Source organism: Lactuca serriola, chromosome 5 (assembly GCF_051521515.1).
Source record: "Lactuca serriola cultivar US96UC23 chromosome 5, Lser_US96UC23_V15, whole genome shotgun sequence".
NCBI lineage: Eukaryota > Viridiplantae > Streptophyta > Magnoliopsida > Asterales > Asteraceae > Lactuca > Lactuca serriola.
This window is the reverse complement of record NC_136412.1, coordinates 260253474-260267093: the sequence shown is the minus strand read 5'-3', so window position 1 is coordinate 260267093 and position 13620 is coordinate 260253474. Positions and strand designations below refer to the sequence as shown.

General features: G+C 36.7%; 1 protein-coding gene across 1 annotated transcript; it reads left to right on the top strand.

The window, feature by feature from the left end:
* The first annotated feature begins 10247 nt into the window (after positions 1 to 10247).
* Positions 10248 to 11497, top strand: LOC145050424 (uncharacterized). Its single transcript, XM_078998681.1, has 2 exons — positions 10248 to 10710; positions 11091 to 11497. The coding sequence occupies exons 1-2, from the start codon at positions 10248 to 10250 to the stop codon at positions 11495 to 11497; spliced, it is 870 nt and encodes a 289-aa protein (XP_078854807.1).
* The last annotated feature ends 2123 nt before the right edge of the window (positions 11498 to 13620 follow it).

The window sequence follows — 13620 nt, the reverse complement described above, 5'->3', positions numbered from 1 at the left end:
TAATCATTAATATGATAACAAAATAGGTTAATATGATTAATATGACTCTAATCATGTCCCAAATAGTTTCTGTTGAAATAAAACTTCTTCAAAATGTTAAAATTTCATCGTTTTATAATGTTTCACTCATTATGTATGCAGGGATTAATCGCTAGGCACCCTCTAATCGGTCGAGTAGCGGCTAGGAATTAATCAGAGATTAATCGGGACCTATTCGGGATTTTTACAACAGTGACAGTACCTTATAAAGTACAAACGAAAGTCCTGTTAAATATAACCAGAGTCTCTTGTAGGGAAAGCGTGATAGTTGTGTATAGATATATACTTGGACTGACAATCCCGCACTTTAGCTACTTGCAACAATTGGATCGACAGGTCTAGGGGTGAAAATTGTCATAACAAAATCGACACCTGAAGAACGTTGCGAACAAGGTAGTCTGGGTCAATCAAGCATGGTTATAAGATAAAAATGAAAACTCACATAAAACAACAACGACACTTTTAGTTTACGCAAAGACAGTCTTCAAAATAGTTTTATATACAAACAAAACTGCATGACATCATTTTAACACTGGCTTTGAGGATGGAACGCTTAGGCGTCTAAACAAATCTTTTTACAACATATTGTAATTGATATTTTGAAACATGTAATACGTACAAACGATGTAACTTTTTCAAATATATATATATATATATATATATATATATATATATATATATGTTGGTTGTGTTTGCTTTGAACATTTATACTCCATTGTTATCATACACTACATGATAGTCACCAGCCCCTGGACATTTCCGCCGTCCTGGTTTGGGGGTGTGACAATTTCTGGTGGGGCCCTGAGCAGCAGTTAGCATTTGAGACCCTTCGACAGAGACTATGTGAGGCCCCAGTTTTGACCCTCATAGAGGGAATTGAGGATTTTGTGGTCTTCTATGATGCATCCGATACTGGGTTGGGGGCGGTCCTTATGCAGGGAGGACGAGTGATAGCTTATGCTTTGCGACAGCTAAAGCCGCATGAGACGAGATATCCCACACATGATCTAGAGTTGGGGGATGTGGTTTTTGCCATAAAGATTTGGAGGCATTATCTTTATGGGGTCCGTTGTATTATCTACATGAATCACAAGAGCTTGAGGTACATTATGGACCAGTCGAACCTGAACATGAGGCGGCGCAGGTTGTTGGACGTAGTCAAGGATTTTGACTGCGAGATCTTTTACCATTCGGGTAAAGCGAATGTGGTGGCGGATGCTTTGAGCCACAAGTCGGCTGGCCTTCTGATGGGGCGTCATGTATGAGGATATCAATGGATTCTCTGCTTGTGGGCTTGATTAGGGAGGGCTCAGAATGAGGGTGTTCAGGAAGAGAATTGGAAGATTGAGAGGATCAGGGGTGAGATCACATGGTTATGGGACGGATCGAGGTGGTCCTTTAGACTACGAAGATGATTCAACGGATTAAGAAGAGATTGCAGACTGCTCAGAGTCGGTAGAAGAGCTATGTCGACCGGCACCGATCCGAGTTGGAGTTTCAGGTCGGTAACATGGTGTTACTGAAGGTCTCACCTTAGAAAGGTGTGATTTGATTCAAGAAGAGGGAAAAATTGGGTCCCCATTATATCGATCCATTCCGGGTTATTGCCAAGGTTGGCAAGGTCACCTACAGATTGGATCTTCTTGAGGAGCTTAGTCAGATCCATAGCACTTCCCATGTTTCGCAGTTGCAAAAGTGCGTATTGGATGAGGATGCAGATGTGTCATTTGATGCCTTCCTTATAAGGGGTGTGGATACCTTCCCTGTCACAATGCGTTTTAAAGTCGTGAGGGCAGCAAATCTCATAAGAAATTTGCAGTTAAGTGTACCCAGGGGAGAATAATTCAGGAATGGGTGACCCCTTGGGAAGTTTTCACGTCGGGAGCCTAAAGCGGACAATATTGTGATACGTGTCAGAGGTGGATGTTACAAAGCACAACCCATTCCCCTCTTTCAAGGGGCTTGGATGAAATTTCTTGGGCTTGCCCAAGTAATTTTCGTCCACCTCGTCCAATGAGGTCCATGGGCTCCTTTCCTCAACTTTCAATAAATAACATAACAGACCCTACATGTTTAACTAATCCAATTAATCCGAAAATTAATTCTAATCAATTTCTGATTAATTATTAATTAAATAATACTATTTCCAATTAATGTATTATTTTCATAATATATTAACAAACTATTTATTTTGATTTCCAATCAATTGAGTAATCATATAATAAATTAATAAACCAATATCTCTCTCTAAAAGTTATCATATTCAATTGCTAGGTTTGAGGGCAACCCAAAAGGATTGTGCTATTATCAATTCAAGTTTATATCAATTATAGTTATGGGCTTAGACACCTAATCCAACAATCATGTCATGTGTCATTCATCCGTGGTGCCACGTGTCGCGATCTCAATTGTCTGGATTTGTTATTTTTCTAAAATTCATAACTTCTGCATCAAACTCCATTGTTAATGGACTTTATATCAACACGTATATATCAATGAGTACTATAACTTTCATTTAGAGGTTTCAGCTGACTTGCACTTTATTTTTCGTTTTACGATCCAAGAAGGCTTAGACTGTAAATAACGTTGCAAAATTCATAACTTCTTCATACAAACTTCATTTTCGACGTTCTTTATATCCCTAAATTTGTATTGACGAGTACTACAACTTTCATTTAGACTTCATTGACTAATCCTCATTCTATTTCAATTTTACCAATCTGTATAGATTTCTCCACGTTTGAAACTCAGCGACCAAGTGTCACTCATGTCTTTCGCATATGAGCTCAGTTCTCGACTGTCTTTATATTGACTGATTTATATTTACGAGATCTTCAACTATTGTTGACATTGTCTTGGCTAACAATCAACCAATTTTGATTTTGACTTATGTGTTGCATACTATTGTACTGTGTCGCACTCGAAACTTTGAAAAATCATAACTTCTTCATACGAAGTCAGATTTAGGCGTTCTTTATATGTACATTTTTATATTAACCACTAATTCGGCTTTCCTTTACATTACTTTGGCTAAAAATCAACCTATCTACGGTTCAATTTTTATGACGCACATTGTCATATCAGGTTGAACGTACAACTTAGATAAATCATAACTTTCTCATACAAAGTCAGACTTTGGCGTTCTTTATACCTATGAAATTTCGCAACTACTACAACTCTAGTTAATATTATTTATCCTAAGCAATCTTTTATTTTTTTAATGTTATTTTATCGTTTAACAATAATTTTTATATTAAGATTCTCTACAAATATTATACACTCCTAATATTTGTCCACATAACGTGTATACATTAATTATTTATTAGCTCGTAACACATATGAAGTACAATTAACATATTCATTGATTTTAATTGTTAAATAATAATGTATAATAATTATTAGTTTAATCTAAACGTTTAGCCCGAAATTGGGGGCGTTACAATTACCTCACACTTATGATGATTACGTCCCGAAATCATACAACAACAAAACAACTTTGAATAATGATTCCTATGTCATCTTCTGATCCCTTAATAAGTAGTTGCCGCAAAACTTTTTTAACACAATACTATTTCAACCAATCCCATCATGTTATACACAAAATAATTTTTTAGGTTCCTTTATGACATTTTAACAATATGTCGACCTAATTCCATACCATAAACTTTATTCATTTAAGATCTCATTTAAGCGACATTGTTACATCGAATTCCTCACACAACCATTTTTCCTTATCTAAAATTTGAAAAAGTTCACAAAATTAACTGTTTCGTGCCCTTTCAGGTTTTGACTTTGTTAGACTATAACATTTTTCACGTTATCACCATCATAAGCATTTTTTAAGAAGATCAGAGAATGGTCTCATATCAAAAAGCTTTACTTATTCCTAATAACAAGTCTTTAAAAACATTTTCTATTAACCAATTCTCTACATATGTGATACCTAGGAAGGTATACTTTTATCGCTTGGTCAATTCTGACCCATAACATATCGTGATTCTATACAATCCTGGGACATTTGATGATGAGATATAAGATAAGATCGTCTTATTTACCTATAGGTATAGGTAAAGGTTTCAAGTTCCTTCATGATATTTGATGTCGTCTTTTCACTTTCCAACCAAAATATATATTTTATCATCTACATAACAACAATCGAAGATTATAATTCTTCTCCTAGCTTCTTGTGTTGCAACTCTCCTCAATCTTGACGTTGAATCCGAAGTCGAGTTTTCTTTCACACTTTTCCTTAAGGGTTGGTTCTCCTTTACTCGGGTTCAAACCCTTATTTGCTGCTACTCTCAACCGATCACAGTCTAATTGGTCTGACTTATGTGATTCATAGCTTCTTGTCTTACTAGAAGAAACTCCCGATTGTCATATTAATGACTTTAACATCCTTAAAATAGCATCATTATTTGTGTTTACAACAAGTGATCTTATCGCATAATACCACCACATTTTGATCAAGATCACGACAAGCACAAAGTCGTCCACTAATGCACACATATGCAAAATGGTATAAGAGAATATTACTAACATAATGGAAATATTAGCAACAACGATGGTTGTTCAACTCAATATTATTTGTTCCTTTTTTGGGATGACTAACCTTGTCGCGCTTTAATTAATCTTCTTGTAATGATCATTCTGATAATCTCTTGAAGAATTTAGGTAGAACCATACAAAAGACACTTGCTTGCGCCTCATGTTCTAGCTACAATGACTGCATTTCCCCTGGCTTCTTGAATAAAAACCAATATGTTTGAACCTATTTGTTGATGGTGGTGCTTAAACATGCACTTGTTCTTTCATCCTCATATGAACTTTCAGTCCTAGCTCTTGAGTCACAAACTTGACTTTTATCAAAGACTACTGCTGCTTTCTAAATTGGGCAGTAGCCTCAACCTAAGACAAGGTCTTTACTTTGGCTACAAAATTTAACCAAATGGTCTCACTCTAAAGACTTTCCATTGCACGACACAATAGATACATAACGAATTACACTCTCGCATCTATGAGACAAATATTAACATGGAAGACACCTTCCATCTTATATTAACAACCTGATCTTCCATCCTTTGATCATGGGAGAACGAACTTCGACTATATCATAATAGTTAGCATTTCTAGCTACTGATGCTTAACCCAATGGATGTTGCAATCCTTCTGTCGATCACCTCGATCATTTCCTTTTTCAAACTCCCGACTAAAGTCGGTCACTACACATTACACATGACATGGTTCTCTAAACCAATCAACTCACTTATGTAGATTCATATTATTCGGACTCAATATTTCATCACCACTTGGGTCTTCAACCAAAACTACTTTCCTATTTATCACCAAAACATAGGTAATAATGGAAACAAACAAAACAAAATCAACTACCAGTGCCTTAGTAACCTTATGACTCTTTCTTATCCAAGTACAAATCATGTGCTTCTGGTAGTATAAACCTATACTACCTTTCACACCTATGCATACTCGTCCCAAGAATTGTCTCACAGTTCTCAAGTCACAACATATGGAAACCATAAAACAATTTAGCATATATGGACGTGTCCAAATAAGCACATGCAACAAATTTTCCTAGACCCCACTAGGATTTTCACGTCTTTATTGTACGCCTTAATAATAACTATGTGCTTTACTGAGCACATCATTATCATTATATACTTATAAAGCTTGCATTTTTTCTTGAACCACATTCATTTGAAACTCCCATGCATTTTTTTCTTTCACCACATTCATTTGAAACTCCCATGACTTTTCAATTTCTTTCTAATAATTATTATAAGTTGGTTAATAAGGTTAAATAAATATCAAACCTAAAGTGTAATCATATATAAACTAAATTACAATATTAAAAACATATATTTTCTTCTACTTATAAAGTTTGTTTTTAACTTTTAACATATTATACTTAATTTATTAGGTTTAATATGTTGTATGTAAACCATTATCATTTTAAAGCTACAACTTTTGATCAATTTGTATAAAATACTTAAATTGTTAATTTAAATATAACCTTATATGATCAACTTAAATATAAAATTTAGTTCAAATTAAACAACCCAAAAAATATTTTGTAAATAGTTAAAAGTGATAAATTATAGTGTCTTTCTAATAATGATTATAAATTGGTTAATAAGGATAAATAAGTATCAAACCTAAAGTGTAATAAAAAATAAACTAAATTTCAATATTAAAATAATATTTTTACTTCTACTTATAAAGTTATGTCTTTAACTTTAAACATATTATAGTTAATTTATTAGATTTAATATGTTGTTGTATGTAAACCATTATCAATTTAAAGCTACAACTTTTGAACTGTATAGACAAAATACTTAAATTGTTAATTTAAATATAACATTACAGGGTCAACTTCAATATAAATTTCAGTTCCACTTAAAAAAACCCAAAGAATATTTTGTGAATAGTGAAAGTGATAAATTTTAGTTCTAAATGCAGAAACTAAATTGTAATATCAATTCACTAAAATATTTGTAAATATATTTTTATAATCGTTAAAAGTTTTGAAATAAGTAGCTTAAAATAAATTATAATAACAATAGTTAAAAATAACTCTATATACATGATTATATTGTTATCTTTAAAATAAAAAAAATTATTTGATGTTTTAAATAATTAAACTGATAAAAATTAAAACGTTAACAAATAAATTTTAAAAATGAATTAACAATAACAACAACTATAAATAATATTAAACCATATATTATATTTAATTTTATTCATGAATAACCCGCAGGTAGATGTCATTCAAAAGATTGAGATTATGCAGTTTTAATAAATGTATATATATTATCATATAATTCAAAATAATCAATATATTATATCAACTAAGTATACGAATTGTTATATCAAATTTAACAAAAACATTATTTTTATATTTAAAAAAACATATATTTGTAAAGATTTCAGCTATATAGATGCTTCTGCGCAACGCGCGGGCATTCGCCTAGTATTAAATATAAGTCTTTGAAAATCACATATACTTTGAAAATCCCACTACAAGCTTCAAAAATAACTCTAAAATTTTATTATAAAATACAAATATTCATATGGAAAAGCATCACATTTTCAATAAATAAATATTAAAAGTAGAAAAAGTAAATAACTAGTGAATGTTGACACATTTAATTAACACGGTAAACGAACCCACTAATACGATAAATCCATAGTAATCAATCAATATGAACTCATATTTATAGATGAAATTGATCATAGCGATGAAAAGTTGGCCCGAAAACCCGAACCAAACCGAAACCAGAACTGAACCGAACCGAATTAGGCCAAAATCAGCAATTCGATTCGGGTATCTATATTATGCTTATTCGGTTTTTGGGTTATTTAGTTCGGTTTACCCAAATAAGAGCTTATTCGGTTCTAAATACCCGAACCGAATAAGCATTCCTCCTCCCCTTTCTCTGATCGATAGAAATCAAAATCCGATTCACACTTTTGTCCTCGTCGTTCATAACAAAAAAAAACCCTATGCTCGCTCTCATCGTTTCAAAAATCGACCAATCTTCTCATCTATTTCCAAACTCGAAATTACTTTTGTCGATCCTTCCTCTTGTTTCAAACTTTCAAAAATCGACCTTTCATATTGTCTCTAAGGATTCACTAATTCCTACTTTCTATAGTCATGGAAAATTAGGCTCCAACTCAAGAAACTCAAGTAAGAAATTAATTCTCATTATGCTAACCTACTATGTAAATTCTTTCAATGTGTTATTATGTTATGTAAGTCTTTGAATGTTTTATGTTGATGTATAAAAGTACATTGTTATTCTATTATTCGGGTTTTTTCGGTTATATTAGGTCATTAATCATCTTGTACATGCTATTTGGGTTATTTGGGTAATAATCTAACCGAACCAATCAATACCGGAACCGAACTGAACACGCATTGGTTAATCGGCTTGGTTTTCGGTTCATGCAATTATCCTTATTCGGTTATTTGGGTTCGGGTCGGTTCGGTCCGATTCCGACCCCAAGTAACATCCCTAATTGATAATTAGTTTTGGAAAGGATTACCAATATCGGTAAGAGAGGTAATGACATGATTGATAACATCTTAAATTAAAATTAAAAGTTATTTCCATATAGAATATAATGGGACGAGATGATTCTCTTGATTTCCCTTGATTGAGCAATAAAGATGATAAATTGCAAAGTCTATAAGATTGAATTTGATGAATTTGAGAGAAAAGAGAGATATGTTCGCAACTTCTCTGTAACCCTAGAACTTTAGCCCTAGTATACTTTGGACGAAGGAGTAGCTACCAATTAAATTTTCTTTGATTAGTTAATTGATACTTTATCACCGATGGGAGAGGGCTGGATGCAAGTAAGAAGGAAAACTCCGGCGAACCACCGATTTGGACCGGAAGAAACCAACTTTTTCGTATCAAACATTCCTATAGGAGCCACAAAAGATGAGTTTAGGAAAATCTTCAACTCCTTTGGTAAGCTAACATATATCTACTTTGGGGGCAGGAAAGGAAAGAATGGAAAAAACTTTGGTTTTATCAGATATAGTGGAGTCGAGGACAAGAGGACAATTGAGGCAAAACTGAATGGTACGATATGCAGGAGTAGTAAGCTGGAGATCAATATTGCAAAACATGAAAGGGTGTTGCCAAAGACAAATAACAGAAAAATTCAACCATCGACCCCCGTTAATATCAATGTTGGTGGAGGTTTTGTTGGAAATAGATCCTATGCAGAAGTCGCAGGGGGTAGAGCAGGAACCGAAATACCTCTAAACCATGTTCCAGCCATTCCACCGATTCGTCTACAGGTAGATGACAGGATGATGAGACTGACCACGGGGAACTGCCTTATCGGTGAGGTAAAAACACTTGATCACCTTGGTCACCTGCCAGCGCTGATGTCTATCTTCAGTGATGTTGGGGTAAAGGTCAAATGTGCTGGCGGAATGAAGGCCTTCATCGCGTTTGATTCCGAGACCCTAGCAACTAACTTCTTGAATACTGAAGACAACTGGAAAGGCATATTTAACTACCTAAAAGTTGTGGGTAGTGTCGACTATAATTTCGAGCGAGTAGCTAGTATACGGATTGTGGGGCTTCCCATTCGGCTATGGTGTGAAGAAAACTTCTCTGCAATTGTCCGAAAGTTTGGGAAAATCATTATCCCCTTCGATCACATTGAAGACAGACTGGATCTCTCGGTGGTCAAAGTAGGAATCCTTACTGGTACAAAGAAAAAAATTAATGAGGAAATAAGAGTGGAAGCCGAAGGGAAAATCTTTGACGTTGGGCTGGTGGAGTATGAAGACGAACCATGGTTTCCTTTCAGGTTTGATAATGAAGTACAACCGGTTGAACCTGAGACAGACTATGTAACCTCAGAGGACGAAATAGACGATGAGGTCGATGAGGGATCGGCTAACGATGAAGACGGAGTATCAGATACGTGGATGGGTGATATAAAAGAAGGTGAGATAGTTATCGAAGAATCAGTTGACGGTGTCAGAGACGGAGGTGGTTCCGACGACCATGGGGCAAAGAAGATCAGTCCAATCCAAAAGTCACCGGTGGCTTCGGAATCTCTACAGTCACATGCATGCTCTATAGATGGGGTAGCGGAAACGACGCATGGGAAAATGAAAGAATTGAGTATGGTAGATGACTTTAAGGAGACACATGATGGTAAAATTAATGATCCGGGGCATGTAGCGGGCAATGGAATTGGGTCTCATGGACTTTCATGGACCATTCAGTATTGGGCCTCCATAAGCCCATTCCCTTCCACTCAAACCTTGCGTAATCAGGCTGCTTTGGCCCGTTCCCGTCTAAGGCGATTACTTCATCAACAGGTAGCCAATTGCCTCAAATCCAGGAAAATGGCATTGGTCGATCTGCAAAGAAAAGACGTCGCTCCCGCAGTAAATCGCCAACTTTCGAGATATCAGGTCTTCCGGTACACAACTTGGTCAATAAAGGTGAAGAACAAACCTCAGTGGTTGGCCATCAATGTTTGAGCAAGGATCAGTCACTCTCCCCCATAACACCTGGTTCTAAAAATGCGCCAAGGATTACTAAAATTGAGGCTACAGCAGAAGTTGGAGCAATGATAGGGTTTGAAATTGATGCTGCGACCAAACTGTTGGCTGAAATCCTGGGTGGAAATGGTGAGCTCCACGTACCCCAATGAATCTCCTCTCGGTCAATACTAGAGGAATTGGTGAGACATACAAGGTGGATTGGATTAGGAGGTTGAAATCGAAACACGGGGTTTCATTCTTGGCAATTCAAGAGACCCAAATAATGGAGGCGGAGAATATCGATGTGAGGGGATGTTGGGGCTCAGATAATTTCGGCTCGAGCAGAGTTAACTCAACAGGAAGGTCTGGCGGTCTTCTAAATGTGTGGGATCGCAACCTGTTTGAAACCACTGAGCTCGGAAAAGGCCAGATTGTGGGAGGAATTACTAGAAAAAAGAATTCAATTGAAGGAATATGGATAGTAATGGGGGATTTCAATGCTGTGAGAAGGAAAGAGGAAAGATTTAATTCATTATTTTGTGCTAAAACTGCAAGAGACTTCAACAACTTCATCCATGGGGCTGGCCTTATTGATATGAAAATAGGCGGGCATCGTTTTACCTGCTTTCGTAACTCGGACCTTAAATTAAGTAAACTGGATCGATTCCTAGTTTTCCCTTCTTTTCTTAATCTCGCCCCTCATGCGGTTGTGACTGCTCTCCCTAGAGAAATTTCCGATCACTGCCCAATTCTGTTGTCCACGTCAAGAAAAGACTTTGGTCCATCCCCATTTAGGTTTTTTTAACTCCTGGATGCTTAGGGATGGGTTCAAAAAGGCGTTCATTTCCAGCTGGAATAATTTTTTGGGGTTTCGTACACCTGATCTGTACCTGGCAGCCAAACTTAAGCATATTAAGAAGGGATTAAAAAAAATGGCGCGTAACTGATCATCCTAGGGAGGCTGAACTGTTAAGACTAAAAAATTTGGTACATCATTTGGATAATGAAGGAGAATTGAGGCAACTGACTGAACAAGAAATTGCGGATAGGAATATGGGATATAGGTCCATTATCGAGTTGGAGAAGATTAGAAGTTTGGATCTTAGACAGAAAGCAAGGATCAAATGGGCTGTAGAAGGAGATGAAAATACCCGCTTTTTTCATGGATACATTAACAAAAACAACAGGAAAAACTTGATTGATGGTTTAAAGATAAATGGCGTTTGGTGCACTGATCTGACTACCATAAAACAGGGGGTATTCTCATTCTTTGCGGAGAAGTTCAAGGAAAAATGGCCTTCTAGGCCGAAACTTGTTAGTCGGTATTTCAAAAAAATCTCTCAAGTGGACTCGGAAGCTTTAGAAGAACCCATCTCATTACAGGAGATAAAAAAATGCGGTATGGGCTTGCGGTAACGAGAAGGCCCCCGGGCCAAATGGATTTTCCTTTAAATTCATCAAGAAGTATTGGGATGTCCTCCTCGGTGACATAGCTGCTGTTATCAAATACTTTGAGCTCCATGGTAAACTCGACTCCTCCTGCAACTCCTCCTTCATCTCCCTTGTTCCCAAAGTCAAGGACCCTTTACTGATTGGTGACTATAGACCAATCAGTCTCATTGGATGCATATATAAAATCATATCAAAGCTACTCTCACTTAGAATGAAAAGGGTAATGGGGCAGTGTATTGACGAGGTGCAATCTGCATATATCGAGGGTAGAAACATACTTGACGGCCCCCTTATGGTCAATGAGATCTACTCATGGGCAAAAAAATCAAACAAGAAGTTTCTTCTATTCAAGGTAGACTTCGAGAAGGCATTTGACTCAATCAATTGGGAATACCTTGATTCGGACCTGCTGCATATGGGTTTTGGGATCAAAATGAGAATGTGGTTAAGAGGCTGCCTCGGATCTACTAGATCCTCTGCTCTAGTCAATGGAAGCCCGACTGAGGAGTTCCCACTATCGAAAGGTGTTCGGCAGGGTGACCCACTCTCCCCATTCCTCTTTATAGCAGCCATGGAGGGCCTTAGTGTTGCGATGAGGTCTGCCTGCGAGCTAGGTATTTTCCATGGTGTTAAAATTCCTAATGGAGGCCCGGTGATCTCTCACTTGCTATACGTGGATGATGCTCTATTCATAGGGGAGTGGTCGAGAAAAAACATAAGTAACCTAGCTCGTATCCTTCATTGCTTTCATGTAACATCTGGGTTAAAGGTAAACTTTAACAAGTCAAAAGTGTTCGGAGTCGGATTAGAAATGTAAGAAGTAGCAAGTTGGGCCAGTACACTTGGATGTGAACCATATGCATTACCTTTCACATATCTAGGAGTTTCTGTGGGAGCCAACATGAATTTAAAAAAGAATTGGGAGCCGATTATTGAGAGATTTCCATCCAAACTCTCAAAATGGAAATCAAAATCCTTATCTTTCGGTGGTAGACTGACCCTAATCCAATCAGTCCTTGGTAACCTTCCAACCTATTTCCTGTCACTGTTTTTAGCACCTGATGGTGTAACCCAAACCCTCGAAAAATTGAGGAGCAGATTTTTATGGGGCGCTTCGGATGATAAGAAGAAAATACATTGGGTCTCGTGGGACAAAGTGGTTGCACCTAAGGAATCGGGAGGCTTAGGGATTGGTACTATTAAAAGTCTCAATATTTCTTTATTAATGAAATGGTGGTGGAAGTTGAGAACTGAACCACATCATCTTTGGGTACAAGTAATATCAAGCCTGCATAACCTTAAATCGAAACCTGATGATATTTACTCCAAGAAATCATTAACTGGAGTCTGGAATAACATTGCTGGCATAAGGAAGGCCCTTGAAAAAAAAAAGATATCCCTGTTGGTTCTGTGTTATCTAAACAACCCACAACTAATGGGGAAACTTGGAGATGTGGCCTAACCTCAACGGGAACATACACGATCCGTGATCTTAGACAAAGATGGGATTGCAAGGCTTCTGTCACGGATGGTCAATTCAGCTGGCTTAAGGAAGTCCCACTGAAAGTCAATTGCTTTATCTGGAGGGCAAAATGGGAAGGATACCAACTGCTTCAGAATTAGCAAAGAGAGGGGTAGTTCTGGAAATTTCAACTTGCCCCATGTGCAATGAATACGAAGAAGGTGCTGATCATGTACTGGTGGAGTGTAGTTATGCTAGGCGTGTCTTGGAAGGGGTATCAAGTTGGTGTAATATACAATTGGGACCCCTTCACACAGTTAATACTGGATTCCATCTCTCAATGGGGGGTATGCAAAAAAAGGAGAAAGATAATCTTAGCTATCTTCTATGGAACATTATGGAGTCTTTGGAAGTCAAGGAACGAAAAAGTCTTCAAGAAAAACCGGCTACCACCAGATAAAGTCACCGATATCATTAAATCGGGTGAAAAATAGGGAAAAAATCGACAAGCTGAATTGGACATCATGGTCTCATTGCCCTTTGTTTTCCTGAATTTTCTTTGTTGCGTTTTAGAATTCCTGTTTCATTTTCTTTTGATTGTATGTTTTGAACTCTTGTATGCCAC

What these genes read in the sequence shown, in the direction of transcription:
- LOC145050424 (XM_078998681.1), top strand. Translation starts at nt 10,248, where the DNA reads ATGAATCTCCTCTCGGTCAATACTAGAGGAATTGGTGAGACATACAAG. An exon ending in GCATCGTTTTACCTGCTTTC is followed by an intron (nt 10,711 to 11,090) that starts GTAACTCGGACC and finishes TGGATAATGAAG; the next exon opens with GAGAATTGAGGCAACTGACT.